Here is a 22793-nt window from a genome sequence, read left to right as displayed (position 1 = left end):
TAGAGATGGACAGAGAAAAGGCGCTGTGCTGGGAGAATCGTAGACAGTTGGAGGTGCGTGACTTGGCCGCTATGGCGTATGGCTCTCCAATCCAGGCAAAGGTAGCGTACACTGTAGTGTACGAAGGACCCCAAAATAACAGCCCGCTAATCTGGCCTGCCATCGGCCGACATACCTATCCTCCTTCTTTGGAGCTTGTACCTGCGACTTAGTTGGCTCCGTCGGTCTGGACGTCGCGACGGGCAAACATCGCCTTTCCCGTCCGGTGCTGGCTCCATCACACCACTTAGTCTACGCACACCCTCAGACCCTTTTTTCCCTTCTTCCTTGTCTTCCCGTCTCTTCTCTTCCTCATCAAAAAGAGAAGCACCTCGACCGATCTGCACTAGACACTACCTCATCGGGCTCCTGTCACTTCTTTGCTTTTGCCGTTGACGTACCCTTATATATCTAACGAACTCCTCCCCTGGGCCCTTGATCAAAGACCCTATTTTCGCCTCATGAACTTGCTATTGAGGCATTCCCATTCGCAACAACGACCACCGCCATCCAACACTGGCCCTCCCATCCAAAACATTGCTATTACCTGAAAACAAAACTCACTCGACTCGCAAATCATAAGTGAGCCGAAGACTATTGATCCTCCTTCCTCTCAGCCTGAATACGACGAGACAACTACTACCCTCCTCCTCGACGACATCGTTTCCCCTCTCCATTGATAGGTGATCCTCAACCGCATCAACGGAAAGGAAACCCCCTCATCCATCTCACGAGACACCAAGCTTTCAACTTGGTTGGCCGCCTCTAACCCCGCTCGCTCGCTTTCACACCACACACATCGTCGGATAATAGCCCAGCTCGGGCCACCGACGACAAACCTTCCAGGACAACACAACGCCGTTACACAAGTACCCCCCTCTTCACGATGGTTGAAGTACTTCCCTCAGGCCTCGCGCAGAATGGTCAACCTCAGCAGTCTCAAGACTCTGCCGACCACGTCGCCTCTGTTGCCCGTCTCTTACTCGCAACCAACCTCGCCTCTCGTCAGGAAAACAAGATGATGACCCGGGAGGAACGTCAGGTCATGATCGATGAGCTCAGCAAGAAGCGTGCCGGCTGGCGCACTCCCCGTCGCGGCTGGTCCATCACCGACTCCCCCGTGGCATCAGCTCAGGGCAGCCCCGCGCCTCAAGCTGCGGCCTCCGCGTATCCCGCACCTCCTCCAACCCAACACGAAGCTATAGAGAGACATGCCATTGCCTCTGTTCCAGAACAATCTGAGCTTCCAATGCAGGATATGAAGCACGCTCCTCAACCGCCCCAGGTCCGCCGACCTCCCTTGCCGCCCCCGCGCCGTTCCTACTCAGTCATGGACTACGAGCCGCCGGCGCGCATCCATCGTCCTTCGGCTCGCATGGACATCTTCGACCTCCCCGCCGAGCTACACTACGCCATCTTCGACCACCTCGACCCCATCGACAGCACCTGTTTCGGCCTGACCAACAGCCACTTCTACGATATCCATCGACGCATGCATGGTCCGGTGCCTCTCACGTCTCGGCGCAACGGTCCCAACGACTTGGAATGGGCATGGAGGTTCGCCGGTCCCCTCATTTACAGCGACTCCGCCGCACCTCCTCCGGAGGCTTTCAAGGAGCACGCTCACGATCTCGAGCGCATGCGCGTCAAAGGTCAGGTGTACTGCCGCAAGTGTGGAATCTCCCGCTGCGAGCTGCATCGTCATCTCAAAGAATGGATGGGACCCAACCTGGAGTACTGCACCGTTACTCAAAAGTACGGCCCTCTGCCTTCTGCAGAAGCTGCAGACACTTGCTACATCAAGTCTCCCAAGAACCCCCACCGCTGTGGTCGGCATGCCGCGAAGCCCGTCAAATCGCACAACTGAGAGGCGTATCTGAACTAGCTTGCGAATTTTTTGTTTCTTAAGCATCGCGATTGGAATTTGGCATGATCAAGCACGCTACGGCACCTACGGGTCCGCTTAGTTATGTGACATGGAGTTGAGACAGCAAAACAAAGGAAAGCATCGGGCGAGAGGGTTATCTGTATCATTAGACGAGAAAGGCGTTGGGTTTGGTCACACGATGTCTGGAAGAGGAGGAAGGGAGGCAAGACACATTGCGGCATCTAGCTTTAGATTACCATCTACGAAGCATGGATAGATGAGAAAGACAGCATAGCGCGAGGGGGGCATGGTTCCACATGATTATCGACTACAGCTGCGCGCACAAGACTACAGCTAGAAAAGACGAGATAAAAGAAATACGACTATACCATGAGCACGTCCATATTCATGCTCACCCACTACTTTCAAGCGACTAGAATTGCTTCAAATAGCCTCACTATTCACTTGCTCATAGCCAAGTGCCACGTGAACGTCGTTGGTAACAAAAGAGTCGATGTTTGAGTTGCACTGAACCCACTGGAATGACGTAATGTTCGACACGGATAGATTGTGGACCCTGAAAATAGGCCATCCCGTGTCATGCCGAGAAGAGGGAGGGATCCGTATCTGTGCAGATGGGCAGCGTCATTGTTGATGGACTTCGGGCAGCGGCCGAGGGAAGGGGACCTGAGTCGCGTGCTTCGAATTGGTGTGCGAGATTTTAATAGAAAGTGATTGGACAATGGGATACTGTTATCTGCTGGGCATCTGATATAGAGGGACATAGGGTTTGAGGCGCATTTCAAGATGTTGGTCTTATACAGCTGCTTATTTCTTTTTATCTAACAGACGGCCACACACAAGGTTTAGTCGGAGTTTTTTCTTGTATAATTTTGACAGTCGCAGTAGGTCATCGAATATAGGAGCCGTGGGTCTCGGCCTTTCAGAACATTGAGAACTTTGTTTCTGTATCCTGAGGGTATCATCGCACATAGAACGGAGAAAAGGATTCTGTCATTTATCCTCATTAAGCATGCCGGCGACGAGAAATAAGGCGGGAAGTGAGCCACATAGTCAGCTCTGTAGTTTCTTGGATTATCATTTCAAGCCCGTCGTTCCATAGGGATTTTCTGATGATGCCGTTGAAGGGGCCATCTCACACGGGAGACATAGAATACGCCACAAACAGTCTCAACGCCAGTCTGCTGTAGAAGGCCGCCCGTGGTGCATCGGTTGTTTAGGGGCATCAGGCCATTTGTTGTTAGAAATCCAGATCTTGAAGTTGGATACCGCTGTGGCGTATTTCTGAAGGCCGTTACGTAGTTCTGAAGACATACTATCCCATCAACTGCTAGAAGGCGTCACTACATCCGTCTCTAGGCTTACTCCAACTTTTACTTTGTTTCTAAAGTATGCATAGGAAGATATGAGTGAAATAGAGTCGGATAGATATGTAATTTGTCATTACCTCTTGGGAAAGTACATATCCACGTATTGACACCATCTAGTAGTTGATGGGATCACGGCTTGTGTTCAGTGCCTTGGGATGACGGTATTGCAACGGGGCCGTGCCAAGCCAGCTTGGTGAACCTGCCCGTAGTGATGATTTGCGGACCAGCGGGGTCGCAGATCCGTGCCTTTGAACCTAGAAAGTTTCCTCGGCGTTTTATTCGTCTTCCCAACTAGGTGACATTCAACGTCGCGAGACAACGCCTCAAGAGCGTATTTACTAACCGTCCTGCATCTTCGTCATGGCTGGTTCTCAAACTTCATTCAGCTAAGGCTCACATCGTCCCGGCTGGGCTCAGTTAAAGTGGTTCGGTGCAATTTCCCCCACCAAGCACAATGTTCCCCACGTCAGTGAACCGGGGGGTGTCATCCAGTCTGGCTGCTTCGATGGGAAAGGGGCACCGGAGCCGCGTATTCTATTTACGAATACAATCCGTACGGCAAAGAAGCATCTCACTTTTTCTTGAACGAGTTGCGGGTCGATGTTCTTCAAGAATTTGTAGGCGAGCTGACCTTCGATCTTCAGAATGGGCCGTCTGTTGTGCGAAAGACAACACCAATGATCTGATCCTTTCTGCGTATACTTGAGAGTGCAAAAAAATCGGGTTGTCGCAATGGCATGGAGGGCCAACCGTCCGCCGCCGCCCAGCTCGGCCAAGCCGTTGCTAAAGGGCGTGCTGGCCGTCTTCATTCTGACTCTCATTTTGACGAGCACCTACATGTATCGCGACACGATCAGCAGCAACGCTTCCCGGATCAAGTTCACCGACGGCGCCGCGACAGACTACTTCGAATACCCATTCAACGCCAGCAACGCCGACGCGAACCCGATCGACTGGCTGATTCACGACGCGCGAACGAAACAAGCGGCGGTGCTTCGGAAACGAAGCCGCACGCTTCATAAAGCGGCTCAACGCTATCGAGAGCGAAGGGGCAGACATCCGCCGCCGGGATTCCAGGAATGGTTCCGCAGCGCCATGGACACCGATGCGATTGTTGTCGAAGACTTCTTTGACCGGATCTACGACGATCTCAGGCCGTTTTGGGCCCTCGAGCCCAAGACTATCACGAAGCAAGCCAACGCCGGTGACCATATTGTGAGGGTACGAAACGGGACGGCGACTGGACAGGGGAACACGGAAGGAAAGGAGCCATGGCTCGAGCTATGGACGGCTCTGGTGGCCGAGTTTGCGCAACACCTGCCAGACGTGGACATGCCCATTAACTACATGCAAGAGCCCCGGATCTTGGTGCCGCGTAAGGATATGGAGAAGTATGTGGCAAAGGAGGAGAAGAAGAGGGCTATGCCCACGAAGAACAAGGCTACGAGTGTGTTCCAGAGCTTGGCTGGTGTAGATGCGACGCAGGGCAAGTCTGCTTCTTCTGCGAAGTGGACCAGCGGCGACCGTCGCAAGTATTGGGATCTCGTTCGAGAGGCCTGCCCTGCAAATACCCCAGCCAAGAACGTACCCGCTGCGACAGACCTTTCCCTCCCGCCAACCTTGCCATACTCGTGGACGGCGCCCTTTGCTCGCCAAGGCTACGTCCAGAACTTCACGAGCTCCATGGACCCGTGTGTGCAGCCACACCTCCGCTCGCTCCACGGGACCTTTGTCGAGCCGCTCAACGTCAACACCACGAGGGACCTTATCCCCCTCTTCGGAGGCTCGAAACTCCGCGTCAACTCGGACATCCTCATCCCGGGCGCCATGTACCTCTCCGACGACCCGTCCTACACCGGCGGCAACGTCCGCGGGCCCGCGTGGCCGGAGAAGCGCGACCGCCTTGTCTGGCGCGGCGCCGGCTCAGGCGGTCTCGCAAAGTCGGATAACTGGATGCACTTCCACCGCCAGCGGCTTGTGGAGATGCTTAATGGGACGACGGTACGCGGCATGGAAGCCAACGACGTCCGGGCCATGACGTTTGACATGCCTCCCCTAGATCGCTACGACACCAAGCGCCGCCGCGACAAGCGGCTCGGCGCGTTTCTTTCCCGGTTCGCGGACGCCGGGTTCACGCAGCTCCTGTGCGGGCCCAGTGCACACGACCGGCGCGGGGGGGAGGAAGAGTGCGACTGGCTGGCGCCGCACTTGTCCGTCGTCAACGGCACGCCCATGGCCGAGCAGTTTGAGAGCAAGTTCCTGCCCGACGCGGACGGGTATAGCTTCAGTGGGCGGTTCAGGGCGTTTATGCTATCGACGAGCGTGCCGCTCAAGGCGACGGTGTACGCCGAGTGGCACGACGACCGGCTCACGCCGTGGATGCACTTTGTGCCGCTGGACAATACCTTCCAGGACCTCTACGGCGTCTTGGACTTCTTTACGGATGGCGACGATGACGAGTCTCAAGGATGGGGCGTCCACAAGGTGCTTGGGAAGAAGAGCAAAGGTGACGACGCGGCGCGGTGGATCGCCGAGCAGGGAAAGGAATGGGCGGACAAGGTGCTCAGGCGTGAGGACATGCGGTTGTACGTCTGGAGGCTTTTGCTAGAGTTTGCGAGAGTCTGCGACGAACATCGGGATACGCTAGGTTACGTGGATGACCTGCCGTAAAAGGTCTTGTTGATGTTGTATTCCCTTTCCTGCATTTTTCTTTCTGGCATGGTTTGCTGTACACGCATATATACACTCTGGGATATACCATGGGAAGTAATCGACGGCGAAGGCGTTCAGGAATGGGGAGTAGAGAAGAAGAAAAAAGTTCGCGGCAAGGTTTAGCCTTTGTACGCCAAGAGGGAAGAAGAGGAGACAACATATTGCATTGAGCGTGAAGTATATACAAGACCTAGTTTTTTCGTCACCTCCGGCTTATCTCGTAGTCGCAATCCCACGATTCCTTATTGAAGCTTATCTTCCGAGTCCATGACTCTATTTGCTTTGCTGGGAGCAGATTCCCGGTCCGACGGCTGTCGCCGTGTCGTTTTCGTCAAGTTGGGATTGCCACATGCCATTCTTCTTTCGCAGTGTGCAGTGTGCAGGAAGCTTATTTCGCAACTATCACGAATCAGCGAGAAGACGCGGACATGGGGGGTTTCCCTTCCCCCTCTCCAAACTTTCGTATACCCCCCCCCCCCCCCCCGGGCGCCGAATGCAGGCGGGAAGGCGCTTAAAGTCTGCACCCACAGGTTCAAGGTAGACTTCTCCCGGGATTCGGTTTTCCTTTAGTGCTGAGCATACCTTGGGTGAGCGATGATGCGTTCGGCGCAACAGCGGTGGCCGTCGGCCGTCCGTGAATCCACGGAGCCTGCGAGAGCATGCCGGGAAGGTTAGATCCAATGGATGTGTAACTTTCCAGTGCGACCGGCACCTCGCCATTCTCAATTTCTTGGTATTTTATGGGATGTGGAAAGCATGGATGAAAGCCGCCGGACCCGCGGGATAGGTAGTCGTCTGTACAAGTGCACTCGTTCACTACTCCCTTCTCATTCGGGTACACGGGCAGGTATATAATTCAACGTACATATGCGCCCCTTCGTCTTTCTCGACCCTCACATCTTACACACTCCGCTGAGATCTAGGGTAAGTCGCAATTGAGATGCACGTTTGCACACTCCCTCAGTCCCCGGTGCACATCGTCGGCGGGCATCGCCGGTCAGCTTGGTATCACGATTTGCCGCGCTGGCGACCGAGCAAGGTCATCTCTTCGAGCCCCGCGACATTATCGAAACAAGACTTGCCTGCCAGGTCTCGGAAGGACTCTCGGGGTTTTGAATCGCAGAAGGTGAGTGAACGGAGTAGTTGCTTCTCTTCCCCCGCCAACCCAGTATACCCAGTAACTAACTATTTGATAGATGGCATATACACCTCAAAATGGAGACAATCAGAGGTCAACAAGCTTTGATGTGAATGAAAAGCTGCTAGAGGAGAAGGCGTTCACGGTGGAGATATCAGAGTTGGAGGTTAGCCCACTGCTCGGTCACGACGACGAGTACCTCTCTCGAGCGTGTCTCCCGCGGAAGCGATCTCTGAAGACACGCTTCCGGATCCGACGCCTTTCGCGATCACAGCGCAGCCACCATAACTCGGAGGGCAGACCTTCCGTGGAGGCGAATGGTTCTCCCTCTTCTACAAAGAACAAGAAGCAGTCGCTCGCTACCCACAAGGCACAGGGCGAGGACGCCTCCGGGAACCAACACGGCAGCACTATGAATAGTATGGCCTACCATATCGCGGTCGGCCTATCGTGGAGCATGCCGGCTCCTTTCGATATGATGCCCACGGGATACCCAACGAGGTTGTTCTGAGGTTTGATGAGATGTTGATGTGAGGAAGGGAGAGAATGAGGAGACGTTCAACAAGGCGTTTAGGGGGCTGGAATTTGGTATCGGCGTTCGGGTTGGCTATCGGCGGACGGGGCTTCGTCTTTGTCTTGTACTTCACAATATCCTTCCTGGGGAATGAGCTTGCTATGAGATTCGAGTCAGTGTTTCCTTGTGTGACGGAGCCATTTTGAGTCTTGCCTGAACCTTGAAATTATATTTTGCTTGCGAATCACACTATTCTGCCGCGTCTATCGCTTGGGTTTGGCTAGCTTGTACTGAGAAAGTCCACTTCCAGTGGTGACAAGTCAATGCGTAACTTGAAGACAAAGTGAAAGCGAAGAGGTCGTAAGCTGCGAGGCCCTTGAAAGTAGTTCGATTAAGATCCATCCAGTGACCCTCATCCGGAAGGTGATCAGTGCGGCTGGCCTCCAAGATGTACTTATGTTTTGGCTCAAGCTACATAGGCCTCTAGGTCTAAGTGGTCTCAAAAGGGAAGCCATTCATATCCAACCCAACAGCATCGATGGTGTAGTCACGTGCATGATCCTCTGGGGGAAGTACATGGCCAGCATCGACGCCTGAAGTCATGACAAGAAGTAAAAAACCTCGTGGTCGAAAAGTATCGAAGTCCTGACTGATTATCTACTCTATGTCTATAATCTTCCGAGCTCATGTGTTGCAGTGCATTTGGCATTCGATCAAGCGGTGTCATTTCCATTTGCTTTATGTATTGCTAATCTTACTTCGGTTCGCGATTTCCAGCAACCTCTTCCTATGTTACCAACTACTTTGTATCTGGTCCCATCTCAAGCCTTAAAGCGGCATGGAAGAATAGTGTTATGAATGTGAGTGAGAAAGAGAAGAAAGGTGTCTAATAAGAGGTCCATTTTCAGAAGCTATTCGCATCATTCCTCGCAAAGCTGTAAACTGCGGCACATGGGACTACAGCGTGTTAGTAACCATTCGCATATTCCCCTCAATTCTTTCCAGATCGCCCGCGACCTAAGATGCTCTCATAAGAAGCTATTGCTCATACTTCACAGAAGGACTGTTCCAACTACCTTAGAGTATTTTGAGCTATATAAGTTGGCATCGATCACATTTTCCCGGAGCATCTCGGCTGTGCATGTACCGCAGCCGCATGACATGATTCCCCGAGTTCGTTCAAATTGCACATACTGAGAGATAGAAAACCGAATTTACTACAGCTCCAAGGTGCCGATGTCGGTATCGGTTTGTTCTCCTTATATGACCCGAAGGAGAGAAATATCGGACGAATAGGCCGGAGATGGGCCTATATGGACATCACATCCAGGACGGAGACAGTGAGGAAAAATGTCGCAAAAAAAAAACCGGCTTACAATACACGCGATAACTGAAGGCGGTCTCGTATGTTTACTCTATCTAACTGATACAATATTCCTTATCAAGTCACAACCTGCAGTTGTATATCAATGTTGACGGAGGCTGGTATTATCGGCGAATAGAGGAGGTTGGAGAGGCCGGGAGCGAAGCGCGAGCCGTTAGCCGGCAAAAGCGGGGCAGAGTTGGCTGCAGCCCGGGTGGGACCCTGTCGCTCTGCTAAGCTGCGTCGCCGAACCGCCCAACTGTGACGTTTTTCTGGCAGTAAGAGCAAGCAACTGAATCGAGCAATGCCCTGGGGAAAAGGTGGGGGGAGCGAAGCTCGGAGCTCGATTACCAAGCTTGCTGCTGCCAGGTAGAGTAAAAGCAACCTCAACAACTTGACATGACGGACGCTACTACTCAACTCCCTCTAGTATCTCTCACATGCACTCACTTGCTCATGTGACAGTGTCTCAAGGTCAGACTAGGACCAAAATCCGCCTCGGAGAACAGGGTGACAGAGAAAGAGAGGCAGTTTGATGCTTTTCAGTATTTCCTTGCATTGTTCATGTTCATCTCGTTGTTCCTTCAACACCAAACATCAACTCACAAAAAGTCTCGGCAAAAGCAAACCTTGAGGATTAAGTTGACGCGCGAGGAAAAGGGCTGAATGGCAACGACACCGGCTCCGAACGCAGCGTGTGTCCGACAAAGACCTTGAGGCATTTTGGCCGTTGACGATCAAACATGGCGGCGGTAGAAGAGCCGTCGAGTCTCCGCAACCGGCAACAACATGTCGCCTCTGAAGCTGACGCCGAAAGGACCGGGACCTCTTCGTTCCCCGATGCCACCGAGACGACGACACTACTCAACTCGGAGACGTCTTCTCGGACCCTCCGTAATGGATCGCCGGCCGGGAGCCGCCGAGATCGAGACTCAGACGACGACAACGACGATGATGGGCCTAAGCAGTCTATTAGCAAGACGCGTGCTGGCGTCTTGATGCTGAGTACCTGGGTTCTCATCTTCCTCCAAGGTGGGTTGAATCTTACATGTCTCGAATAGCATCGTGAAGGTAGTAGACTAAACTCCCTTGCACAGCATCAAATACATCCGGCATGACAATGACGCAGTCCGTCGTCGCCGAAGACCTCAACGCATACTCGCACGCAATGTGGTTCACAAGCTCCTACCTCATCAGCATGGCCTCCCTGGCGCCCCTGTTCGGCCGCCTGGCCACCATCTTCTCGCCCCGCATCCTCGTGCTCTGGCTGGGCGGTTTCTTCGGCCTCGGCGGCGTCGTAACCTCGCAGGCACCCTCCTTCTGGGTCTTCATCGCCGGCAGAATCTTGACGGGTATGGGAGGCGCGGGCATCATGACGCTCTCCGTCATCCTGGTGCTCGAGCTGGTGGGGAAGAAGAGCAGGGGCGTGTTTGTCGGGCTGGTGAATGCGGGCTTCACGATTGGTTTGTCGTTTGGCGCTGTCGTGTACGGCGCATTGTTGCCCGTCATTGGATGGGTAAGTTTACTGTTCTCGTGACCGTCTTTGGCGAGGGAAGGGCTGTAGGCTAATATATTTATATAGAGAGCTCTGTTCGGTGTCCAAACACCTCTGGGACTCCTGGCCGGCATTGGTGCTTTCTTGAGCATTCCGAATGGCTTCAGCTCCGACCACAAGGCCAGAGGCAAGTCGGTACTCCAAAAGCTGGCTCAAATCGACTACGCAGGTGCTTTTATGCTGGTAAGTATCTGGCCTCTACAGTCTAGTCGTGCTTATAGCTGACACTCCACAGGTATTAACCATTGTGCTCTTCCTATACGGCCTCTCGGGCGACATCAACCCCTTATCCCTCCTTCTCTCGGCCGTTTCCCTCCTGGTCTTCATTCTCATCGAATTCAAACTCGTCACGGACCCCATCATCCCAATCTCCGTCCTCTCCTCAAGGGGCGTCCTGCTCTCCTGCACCGCCCAGCTCCTCTTCATGTCAATCCGCTGGACCCTGCTCTACTACAGCCCCATCTTCGTCCTCGCCGTCCGCGGCTACGCCCCCGCCATCGCGGGCTCCATCCTCATCCCCACCAACATCGGCTTCGGCTCCGGCGGCCTCATCGTCGGCTGGCTGCACGTCCGCCGCAACGGCGCCTTCTGGTCGCCCTCCGTCGTCAGCCTGACGTGCTTCGCGGCCACCATGTTCGGCCTCTCGCTCGTCGCCACCGAGACCTCGCCGTTCGGCGTCTTTATCCTGGCCGTCGTGCTCAACGGCCTCGCCACGGGCGCGACGCTCAACTACACCCTCGCGCACCTGCTGCACCTCAGCCGCCCGGAGGAGCACTTCATCTCAACGTCGCTGCTCGGCACGTTCCGCGGGTTCGGCGGCAGTTTCGGGACCGCCATCGGTGGCGGCGTGTTTTACCGCCTCCTGCGCTCGGGTCTCGTCGCCAGCTTCACGGAGCTGGATGGCGGCGAGCGGCTGGCGGAGGGGCGGGAGGAGCTTATTACGAAGCTCATTGGGAGTCCCGCGCTCGTGTTCAACGGCGGGTTGAGTCCTGCCGAGCACGGGATCGCGGTGGACCGCTACGCTGCTGCGTCGAGGGGCACGTGGCGGGCTGCGGCGGCGTTGGCGGTCGTTGCGATTCTGTGTCAGGCAAGTACGGGATGGAGGAGTCCTGTTGGCGGGAAGGAAGTCGACGACGAGACTGAGGCGAGGGCTACGGTGATGGAGAACGAGGGCGTCGGGGAGGCGTAGTGGACGGATGGGAATGTCCTATTCCGGAAGGCCCGGCTGCAGCATATCGCATGGGGTGCGGTGAGTGATGCTTTGAGCGTTTGATGTTGAATTATACATATAGGCACTGCCATGTCGCACGGCATTTTGGATATAATTGTTTCCACCAAGATCTTTGGTGTTCTTCAACATGAAGTTGACATGTATATTAGTCTGAAGATATAGGAGAGGCGAGATGTTTATACAATAACACAAAGCATTATTCGTCTACCCTCAATCCCAGTGACACATATGACTCTCTGCGTCTGTGCCGTCTTGCTAACATTGGCGTCACTGGCAGTTTCGACTACGGTCTGCCTAGACGAGGGGTACGAGAGCAAATGAGGCATTATTGGAAGATATTAAGCCGGTCTTGCAAGCTTCACGCACAAGAGTTCACGCCAGATGAAGTACAGCATTGGCTGATGATGATATAACGTACCCGGCCACAGGTAGCATCGGGCTGTCTACTTCATTGAAGGGTACGGAGTTTTACCGCCAGGAGGCGCAATTTAAGATCGAGGGCAGTCTAGCGATGTAAGATATAGGTTGGCACATGTCACATTCATTCAGGACTCATCAAGTTCACTTGGGCCGCTGAATCACTGTTGAGTCTTTGCCTGTCGTTCACAGATTTCAGACATCAGAGGCGGCATGGCGATTACTCCACCTGGCCCGTTTGGCTATATGTGCTGACACGAGAACGGATTTGCCCGTCTCGGACCCGGGCCGTGATGCCTTCAACACGCATAGTGTTGTGGGTGGTGCATGGCTTGAACGAGGAAGCACTCCACATTAGGCGGTCAATTCTCCCCGATGAGCACGAAGGGACCCAAATTGCTGATCAATGCGAGGGGCCCGACATAATTGAACGCCCAGATGCCAACGTGTCCGAATATTGGGCGGTTGTGTTGGGCTGGTTCCACGTGTAAGTCGGAAGACAACACGCCGTAACTCTTACGATCCCTCAGCCCTGGTCGCAGGAGTCCAGGCCAAAGACTGGCATTACTAATATGTAAGGTGAATATTGTCGATTTGTTGACAACGGAAAATGACTGGTCTGAATGCTGACAGTCGAATGGGTATTAGATATTCGTCGTGCTGGAAGGGCTGTCCGTGTGTCGCTGCCGTGGCTTTCACCACTATGTTGCCAAGAGAAGTGTCTCTCTCCTTCCGAAGCATCTTAATATCGCCCTGCAAAGATGGCGTCACATAGACTGGTGTGGTTTGATCTCAAGGTCGTGTCCGGGTAGCTTTCTGGCCCGCAATCTCGTGGCATCTCGATTCCGAACTTCTGAAGCTTTGTAATGCAGTTCATAAAAAGTTACGAAACCCGCATATCCGGGCCGGCTCTGTCCTTGGCGTCGGTAGTTGTCTGTCATAGAAATCGAAAACGGCCAGATGAACTGATCTGCCTCGCTTCTTATGTTCTTTTCGTGCTGGGAGTCTTGGCCTACATATCTCGAGGGAGATGCTCCACCTTGGCACCGTATCTATGTTTCTCCACCAACGAAGCCCGTCACCGATTGTGAACCTGGCGAAAGATGATTCTGCACCAATAAATATACCATAGTTTGTTGGCCGCGTTGGATCGCGATGTGCTTCCGATTGATTGCCAAGAGAGGAGAAAAGGGTCGAGGCTGACGAGAAGTTGATGAGTTGAAACCCTCGAGAATTGGATCTAAGCCTCAAAAACCTTGGCTCCGTGTCAGGGACTTGGAGATGCTCGGAACAAGGCGACGACGGGGGCCTCGTGGTCCCACGCTAGCGGGAGCCGGAAGTCGATTCACTCATATCCACGAATTGTCGTCGAGACACGATATTGTAAGCCCACCTGGATGATGTGACCTTCGAGTTTCGAAGCGATGGAATCAATTTGAAGGAAACTTTGCTAATGAGTGAGATGAATGAGGGGGGCCACGGGGAGTTTGCCAGGTTCCACCTTTTGGGTCGTCCTGGACCTCTCGGAGTCAATACCTTTGCCAAACCGGCCAACGTGTGATTGTTGGACGGGCAGATAAGCTTGTGCTAAAAGTGTTTTTTTTTTCTCCGAGCGCACATTGGCATCTGCAGCAGCGGCTATGCCGGTTACAGTGGTTGTAGGACCGAAGACGCGGTAGACGGAGGATGGTTCTGGAGACTGCTCTATGATGCGGGGACCGGTCTTGCGCCCCGGAGCGGCTGTGGCTTCCCGGAGCTGAACCGTTCTTCTCAGATGGGTTTGTCTGGTCTGGCCTGGTCTAGTCTATGCGTACGGATCATGCCAAGGGAATGAAGGGTTCCCGTCCGTCTTTAGCCATCTGCAGCAGGCTTGTGAGCTTCCAGAACAGTGCCCAACAACATCACAGCGGTGGTGACAGGAGGTGTAGTCAACGGCTGGCGATCCCGAGAACATCGTATTGACGACGGCGGGGCCCAATCAAATATTTGCCGATTGCGTTCCCACAATTTGCTTCCCCAGAAGGAGCGATCTCCGTCAGAGGCACAAGTCGTTCGTTTGAAGACAACGCTGAATAGAGACCGGAACAGGCCCGAGATGGGGTTTGTTTGACTCGTCACCATCATCAGCGTGACTTCTCCTCAGGGACCAGCAATTGTTTCATGAGTTGATGATCCATCAGGTGGTGGACAATATCTAAGACGAAGTTATGACAGGCGGTCGTGAAATACCACTAGTTTCAAGAGAGACAGATTTGGCAACTTTGGCCGAAATGTTTAAAGTAAAACTTCCAAGTAAGTAATACCAAGGCCATGCAAGTCGGGAGAGGTGAACTCTACCGCTTTCAGGCTAAGGGATAAAGGCGCCATGAACGCTTGACATTTGTGCGGTAAGCAACATGGGCCGCGGAAGATCTCTCTTTCGCTCGGCTGCAACCACACATCGAGAAGGCATGTAGGTTTGTCGTAAATGAGACCGATGGCTTGAAGAGAATAGGTAGTACAGTCTGGGCGCCATTAGAGTTGAAGCCAAGGTAGCGCTGTACCTATGCTCATGTACAGGTTGTGACTGGTGAGCCAAGCCGGTCAAACATGATTATTGGCGGGTAGTCTGATGCACATCTGTTGTTTGAGGGTTGATATGAGGTGATGCTCGTCTTTACCTTCACAGTAGTGTAATCCGTACTCCGTAGAGACAGAGACTTTGATGGTGAGAGGTGAGAGGTAGGTGTGTGTGGAATCCTTGAACCATGCACATAGGAGGTTTTCCTTCCCTCCCAGCGGCACACTAACGGTGCCAAGTCGCCCCGAATGGCGTGGACGGAGCATCGTGTGATTGGCGGAGAATCTCTGACGTCCAAATCCCGGAAATAGGGAAAATGCGGCAAATCTTTGCGGCGACGACCAGACAGCTCGGGGGGGATCCCCCCTCCCCCTTCCCCTTGCTAAACTCTCCCCAACTCTCCCCAGCCAGAATTGCTCTTCAGGGGGAACTACAACCACTGACAAGCAGTTACCTCGACTTGTCAGAGTCTCGAGGAACCCACAGGGGATGGCACTCCCCCATGCTTTCCCCATTTACCCCACCATTTTGGTATGCACGAGTCGCCATTACAGGTCCCCAGGGCCAGGAGGGAGTTCTCGGGTCCCGCACGTCTCCAACTTCCTCTTCACCTCGCGTGCTTGTGCCAAATATCTCTTCATCGTAGACGACCTTTAGGTACCTCGCAGCTCTGAAAAGCAACGTAGCTTTCCTCTGACAAGGTCTCAAGCGTTGAGGCGGCTCCCTCCTGTCCACACCCTCAGCAGTAACAAACAGTAACAACAATACCACCAACAAAGGGCAAGGGATCTGTCCCCTACGTAGTTAACTGCCAGATGCAGATACAGAGACCTATCGAGCCTTGTCTTGAAACAGGATCATCGCTGAACGGTGTTCTAGCCGGCCTGCAACTGCAACTGAATCCCATCGAGGGCCAGTCCAGCATTTCCAGCTCGGTCTCATTATCCCATCTAAACGCAGGCAGGGAGTGCGTACCTTAGCTTGCCTCGCCTCGCCTCAAGTCAGGAACATCGGCACAACCAAGACTTTGCTTCTTTCGTTCATCAACCACCGGGACCCAAGCTTTCCTTCCTGCGGCCCCAAGCATCCAGTCAGCAAAGAGCAAACGTCTGCCTTGGGACCAACACCCCTGGCAAGACTCCAGAGACGTGCAGGAGCATCTGAGAAACGGCAGAAAAGCCAAGCCGTAGCAGCAATAGCAGCAGCCTGCGGCGGCGGCAGCACCACCACCACAACCACAACCACCAGCCAACGTCGAGCTCTACTCCTCCTCATTCTCATCCTTCTCCCAGTCCCCGGCCCCAGCTCCTAGTGTAGTCCCATCCCATGGTAGACTCCTAGTCCCAGTCCCAGTCCGTCTGCCCCATGCCAAGCTCTTCGGCTTGCCCCTCTGCCCCCTTCTGGCTCTTGTCAAGCAACTCGGTGGAACGCAGCGTCTGTGGTGGAACAATTCGTCTTCCCCAACTTCCATCAATCTTTCCGTCTCCTCCACCAACGACAAGCGGCGGATTGTCCATTGCGATTCAACTTCGCCGGCTTTGCCGTTCAAAGTCCACAACGAGTCTATTCACACTCTAGACCCCGTCATCCCAGCAATATCGCTCCTACCAATTGTCCCGGTCTGGTCAGGGATCTCCAACCTCTTGGTCTAGCCCAAACTTCCATACCATACCGTAAGGAACTCATACGGATGAAGGAGAACCTTGTTCATTTTGTTCCTCTCACAACGTTCTTCTGCTCCGAAAGCTACCGCGCCGCCGCCTCGGCGCTTCCCTGTCGGCGAAATAATCCCTTCTCCACGCCAGACTACTGACCACCTTGCGGCCCTGTCCTTCCCGTGCCATCGGCCGGTTCGTCTCAAGTTCTCAACTCCTCTTATTGCAACAACATCCACACAGACGCCATCTTACCCGGTCAGGACAGCTTTCACGCCGCCCATCTGAATTGAGCTTCTCTCTCTCTCGTGTTTCTTGGCTGCGTGGTCACAAAACTTCCCCACGGTCCGACTCGCGCGCCACATGCGACTGGCCCTGCAACACCATCACCAGAGCTTCAATCGAGATTTCTGCCGCCTGCGGTTGGCACGCATCCCAAGGCCGCCTGCGCTTCAAGTAGACGAACCAGCCCACCCTGGGAATCGCGAGCTTTCAGTTCTGCATTAGGATACATCTAAAGCAACTCGCGAATTGGTGGAAGAAACTACCTGGCCCCGGCAAACCGGTCTATAGGGCTCTCTTCTCGTCGTCATCGTCTAGTTGTAATCGCACACGGACGGGGCTTCTCTTACTCTTATCAATCGCAACCTGCGGAGCGCATATCACGCCCCCGATTTCAAGGGCACGTCGTATGCACCAGCCTCACGACGACCCCCACCGGCTTGCTCTTCCCGGCCGCATATCTATCTAACACCATCAGATCACCTGACGCACCTCGGCCCTGTTCTGTCTTCTCTATCACAGCACACCTTTCATCCCCCGCTGTGGCCCCCTCGAGTCTGCTTCCATTCGTCCCTCGAACTGTCATAATCTTACTTGGATCACCGCTTCGTCTTGTCATGGGATTTTGGCTAGACATATCCGACATCACTAACCACCGCCACCATACTTCCTTACGGTCAACCCAGTCGTTCTGAAGGAGGAGAAGGGGAGGGAGCGGCTTATCGTGGCTTTGTTTCGTATTCAACACCTCACTACACTGTCCCGGGAGTGACAGCTCGCTTCTCGCAGCTCGACATTCAAGGCTCCTCAAGCGCTGCCATGGCATCAGTACATCAACTCGGCGTTGGACCAACACCGGCGCGCCCTCGAAGCATGGTTGGGTCAGGTAACCAAGACGTCGAGATGGATGTTGACCGCAACGCCAGTCCTGCTATCACCACGGGCACGAGGTTCGGGAGTGCTCCTCAAAGGGGAGACACGAGGATCGTAGTCATCTTGTACGGCGCCGGCCAGGACAAGATTGTGTCCGTCTTCGCAGATGTTCTGGGGAAGCCATTCGCTACCCGCTCTGCATTTCAGGAGGTCAGCGTAGCTGACCAAGGGCTTGTGGTTGGCATTCCGGCAGAACTTGCTGCAAAGGACATCACCTCCCGCAACAAGGAGCTCGTCGTGGCGATCAACGCCCACTGTGTCAACCTCGGGATGCCACCAGATGTGTTTCTCTCAGCTCAGTGCGACTACGAGTTCCTCTACACCGAAGCACCATTCTTTCGTCGAGACTTGTCCAGATTCATCTCTTTCACTCTGGGCCAGATCTGCCACCACGAGACGTTGATGCAAAAACCGCGAACGTACTTCATCTCTACTACATTTCCAGACGTCAGTGCTGCGTTGCCAAATATCGACATCCTCACCGTCGGCGCCGACGCAGTGGAAATTCGTGTTGATCTTCTAAAGGAGCCCCTCGGCGACGGCACATATTCAGCCATCCCGAGCCTTAGCTATGTCGGACAACAGCTGATGCTCCTGCGCCAGCGGACAGAACTCCCGATAATCTTCACCACTAGGTGTACGAGAGAAAATGGTCGTTTCCCTATGGAGAACCCCGATATTTACTATGAATATCTCTACCGAGCAATCCAATGGGGAGTTGAGTATATCGACGTGGAACTCTGGCTCCCGGAAGCCATTCGAAAGAAGCTTTGGGAACAGAAGGGAAGCAGTCGTATCATGTCTGCGTTTCACGACTTCTCTGGTACCTTCAAATGGCCCTCGTCCCAAGCCGAGCAGGTGTACGTTGAATCAAGCAAGTACGCCGATATCATCAAGATGATTGCCATCATCAACGACCACAACGAAAACTTCGAGTTGGAGTACTTCCGCTCGAAAATGCGAGCAGATTATCCGGATTCCCCGCCATTCTCTGGAGTTAACATGGGAGAAACTGGCCAGTTCTCACGTACTCTGAACAAGGTGTTCACCCCTATCACTCATCCCTTATTGCCGATAGTCGCAGCCCCAGGTCAAATGAGCGCGTCGGAGATTAACGCGGCTTTGGCACTGCTTGGACAGCTTCCCAAGAAGAGCATATATGGCATCACAACACCGGCTTTCCGAAGTTCAACTCCGCAAGCACCATTCTATGAGAAGTGCTTCAATGAACTGGGCCTGCCGCATTACTTTGCCGTTGTAGAGCGCTTGCCAAACAACTTTTCAAGCATGGAGGCTTGGTGTAATCAAAAGAACTTTGGTGGTGCCTACCTCAGCCCGCCAGTGTCGTGGAGTAGCCTCCTCAAGGCCAGCCCGTTCTTTGCTTCGCTCAACGGCGGCAAGGGCGCGGAGTTGACTGAGGCAGCTCGCCTGATTGGTACTGTGGACACAATCATAGTCAAGTCGGGTTCCTCATCTTCGGCGTCTTCTGCCCCAGCGTCGATTCCCTCAAGCCCTCGCCATGGGCACCATGACTCTTTCGGCCACTTGGGGTCACACATCTCCGGCCTGTCTCCCAATACATCATTGATCTTGGACAACGCTAGCTGGCGTGGTATCATCAGCACACTGACCAGAGATATGGCGCCTTCTGCCTACTTCGGCCGAACTGCTGTTGTGCTGGCGTCATCTGGAGAAGATGCTGCATCAGTTATGTACGCCCTGAAAGCACTTCGTATGGCAAAGATATATACCGTTGGCTTTCGAACACCGCCAGCTCTGGCTCGTGACGGACCCGTCATTGAGCCGTTCAACAGTCTGGAGAGCCTCAAGAAAGCACAATCTGTGAGCGACGATGCAGCTCCCTTTTTATTTGTTTCGGCGCTTGGGGCAGACAAGAGCAACCTCGTCGGTATGCTGGTGCGTGTCTTTGGCGCCAATGTGCGAGGAAGCACAAACTTCAAAAAAGTCTTCCTCGATCTCGCCGACAACGCAGGTGCAAGAAAAGGCGGCGACCCGGGCCTGATTGCTCAGCAGGCGGGATTTTCGGCGTACGGTGTTGCTGATACGGCCGCCTTTACCACCGTCGAGACTCTGAGGCTGCTGGTCGGTCAGAATGTGCCCTACAGTTTTGTCAGACTGGCAAGTGGCAGGGGCATGTTCTGAGTCGTGTATAGAGGATCAGCATTTGAGCTTCGCCAGTCCTTCGGGTGTCTAAGAGGCCGGCTTTATCTGCGTCTCCTTGTTCTGTCGGACTGGAGGAGCTTTTAACTGGACCATGGCAATAGTTTGTATGTGCCAATACCGCAATTCTATGTCAACCATGGCCTATGCCGGGCCACAAGAAGCAATATGCACCTTTGGCCAAGCTCCAGATCCCAGGTAGCTAGGCCACAGGCCAAGGCCTGTGGACTTCCCCACGATAGCCAAGACAGACCATCGGCTGTCACCCCCAGTGCGGAGAACGGAGGGAGCGATCGAGCCAGGCCCGATGCTGCATTTCCATGTCGGCTCGGGGCCTGGAAACTGGAGCTTGAGACCCACAAAGTCATTTCCGATGCCAGGTCTCCGAGGAGCTGTGCAAAGCGGAAGTGTGGACGCGGAAATGGTACAGAGAAGGGCCTAATTGAGTGGACGACTCATCGGGCAAGGGGATGGCCAATTGCATGAATGGCGTTTGTTTGGAAGAGCAATGTGCTGGTCAGAAGAGAGATGAGATGGTTTGTAGGGGGGCATTTACAAGATTTAGTTCTACATATAAGGTAGCTCACGGGTAAGGACGAGCATCAACGAGGCGTGTTTTCCGCTTTCGAAGGTGCCGCCTCTTCTTTGTCTCGTTTTCGGTCTAAACCGTGGGATTATCGAGACACAGTCGTGTCTATGACAATGTCATGTAGACAACGACCATTGGCAGTTCTCTAGAGAGGACTGTCACTTTTCTGCGTATGGACTAATGCAATTCGTTACGGTCAAGACAAGTAATCTTCTCATGTGAAATCTTCTACTGAACACCCCTTTCATTATCGCTTTTGGCATGCCCGTTCCTGACGCTCCTCCACCTCTAAGCTCGGAATGATCCAGGCCTTTGCCCCTACTTTGCAAAGATACGTCGACGGAATCGCGGCTACGGATGGGTACGTGGAGTGGCGGAAAACAAGAAGATCTACAGGGTCTATCAGGGTCTTCGTATTGTAGTGTATCCTGGGAGAAGGGAGAGAAAGGGGGGGAGGGGTGATCGCCAAACGAGGAGGGCTCAAGGTTGTGCCAGTGTACTCTGATGACGATGGATATCCTACCTACCAACTTGCCATTGTATCAATGGGTCAAGTATGGGCGAGAGCCATGTTGAGGTTGATGGCCAGCGGGTAAAGAAGCAGCCAGCCACCTGCGGATACGGTTCAATGTGTCCATGATGATCCCTCCCGCCATCCGGCCTTCCCAAAGCCACGACGTTACATTATGTGGAAAGCTGACATGGCTGGGTCATCGGCTCTGTGGTTTGTGATTGACAGACCGCAGTGAAGGTGACAAGCCCAGCTTGGGAAAATGGTAAGAGTTCCCGTCCCATCTCGGTCTAAGCAGAGGTAAAGGCAGTGGAAGCCCCGCGCACTCCACACGCCATGCTCACCCCGTCTCAGCGAAGTCGGACTGTCCACGGCCACTGGGACCCGGTCACCAGCTGAAAAGGGTCAAGGCAGGAGAAGAAAGGCCGCTCCCCTCTCCTCACCAGAGCTGGGATGGTGATGGTGGTGGTGTTGGTGACGTCTAGAGAAAGCAACGAGAAGGAAACCTTCTCTCCCCTCCACCCCAATGAACCAGAGAACACCCTCGTCATGCAAGGGCGGGAAACGAAGACCGTGCCGTCCCCTGCGCTGGTCTGGGTGTGGTCGTCCCCAGTCGAGCCGATCGGGAACTGCGTTTGAACGAACAGGGCAAGGGCAAAAGAATGTTGGATCGACGAATGGGACGCGGATATCGCCGCGATGGGGGCTGGCTCGGGCGAGAGGACGGCGCGCAGAAAATCTCGAGAGTGTGGGCGTGGTGTATTTCGATGACGGGCAGGGCAAAGGGACTTGCCGCATGCTCCGGGGGGACTGGATTATATCACGAGTGGATTACCGGGTTTCTGATATTAGAACCAGCACACAGCCTAGCTCAGTATCTCGGATGTGCTGGAGACGAAGAAGAAAAGAAGTAGGCCTCGTCTAGAGGGGTGTGAGTAGGATCTGAACTCCTTTTGCTTCAAAGTCTTGCGGCGTTTGGGTTTCTAAATTGCCTCCTTGGCCCTCGAAAGCAACCTGTGCCTTGTAATCGGAACATTTTGGCGTGTCGCGACATCAGAAAGAAAGGCAAGCCGAAACAAACAAGCTGGTGGTGTAATAGACGTTAAGATCCCTACGCTAACTGACAGGACATAGCGCGCATGTACATGTCGGTCTGACTGCTGACCATGCCATCCCGTTGCAGGGGATTCATCGGTCACTCTCGGCAAGGCCAGGTCTGCTATCGACGCGTCTGTGACTGTATGGCTATGGGCCGTTGCTGAACCACACATTGCTAGTCTCCCTCACAAACGTCCGCAAAGACCGTAAAGAGGCATACACAGTGATAGAGTTGCGAATTCGTCTGGAAGGAAGGGCGTCAGCGGACTGATACCGGGTTGACGTTGACGGCCTAAACCCCGGGGACTCAAGTTTGGCCAGGCTTGACGCACTCACTGGTGTCCCCTACACAACAAAATGGCAACCAGACGTTGTTGGGGGTGGCTGACATGGCTGTTGTCGATGACTCGCTATTCGCTATATGTCATCGCGAGGCGTCGTCGTTGCGCGGGACGTTAGCCCCCGTTTCTACCCATATTGGGTCAAGACGAACGTCGCCCCGCCTCCTCCTCTCAGTAGCTCTCCAAACGCTTGTATTGCCATGTCTTAGTGGCGTGTCGGGCCGGCATTTCTTAATGGTCAGGTGTTGCAGAGCACACGTGTAGTAGCTGAGAGTGATTCTGTAGTTCTGTACGCAATCAGGGTTCGAGACCTGCAGCAAGTAGTGGATGCGCGGAGGAGTGTGGGGAGAGAGGGGACGCTGGGCTGAGTCACGAATCGATGGTCTCCTTCAACCCCAGCTTCGGACAAAGGCCTC

General features: G+C 53.9%; 5 protein-coding genes across 5 annotated transcripts; all 5 read left to right on the top strand.

Annotated features, from left to right (window-relative positions):
- Positions 1–341: 341 nt before the first annotated feature.
- Positions 342–2340, top strand: HER10_EVM0012149 (F-box domain-containing protein). The gene has a single exon (XM_035481550.1). It carries the CDS (start codon positions 926–928, stop codon positions 1904–1906), a length of 981 nt encoding a protein of 326 aa, XP_035338977.1. The 5' UTR covers positions 342–925; the 3' UTR covers positions 1907–2340.
- A 1219-nt stretch (positions 2341–3559) lies between these two features.
- Positions 3560–6267, top strand: HER10_EVM0005307 (capsular associated protein). Its single transcript, XM_035474929.1, has one exon. The coding sequence runs from the start codon at positions 4030–4032 to the stop codon at positions 5965–5967; it is 1938 nt and encodes a 645-aa protein (XP_035338335.1). The 5' UTR covers positions 3560–4029; the 3' UTR covers positions 5968–6267.
- A 308-nt stretch (positions 6268–6575) lies between these two features.
- Positions 6576–7921, top strand: HER10_EVM0008876 (uncharacterized protein). The gene is made up of 2 exons (XM_035478384.1): positions 6576–7135; positions 7206–7921. The coding sequence occupies exons 1-2, from the start codon at positions 6950–6952 to the stop codon at positions 7656–7658; spliced, it is 639 nt and encodes a 212-aa protein (XP_035338694.1). The 5' UTR covers positions 6576–6949; the 3' UTR covers positions 7659–7921.
- Positions 7922–9425: 1504 nt separating this feature from the next.
- Positions 9426–11966, top strand: HER10_EVM0007422 (major facilitator superfamily transporter). The gene is made up of 4 exons (XM_035476978.1): positions 9426–10056; positions 10122–10540; positions 10607–10762; positions 10815–11966. The coding sequence occupies exons 1-4, from the start codon at positions 9768–9770 to the stop codon at positions 11766–11768; spliced, it is 1818 nt and encodes a 605-aa protein (XP_035338557.1). The 5' UTR covers positions 9426–9767; the 3' UTR covers positions 11769–11966.
- A 4155-nt stretch (positions 11967–16121) lies between these two features.
- HER10_EVM0005954 (3-dehydroquinate dehydratase) lies at positions 16122–20387 on the top strand. The gene has a single exon (XM_035475555.1). It carries the CDS (start codon positions 17544–17546, stop codon positions 19818–19820), a length of 2277 nt encoding a protein of 758 aa, XP_035338398.1. The 5' UTR covers positions 16122–17543; the 3' UTR covers positions 19821–20387.
- The last annotated feature ends 2406 nt before the right edge of the window (positions 20388–22793 follow it).

The sequence above is a fragment of the Colletotrichum scovillei genome (assembly GCF_011075155.1).
Source record: "Colletotrichum scovillei strain TJNH1 chromosome Unknown Contig00001, whole genome shotgun sequence".
Classification (NCBI taxonomy): Eukaryota; Fungi; Ascomycota; class Sordariomycetes; order Glomerellales; family Glomerellaceae; genus Colletotrichum; species Colletotrichum scovillei.
The sequence above is the reverse complement of the archived record's forward strand: the minus strand, read 5'-3'. Positions and strand labels throughout refer to the sequence as shown.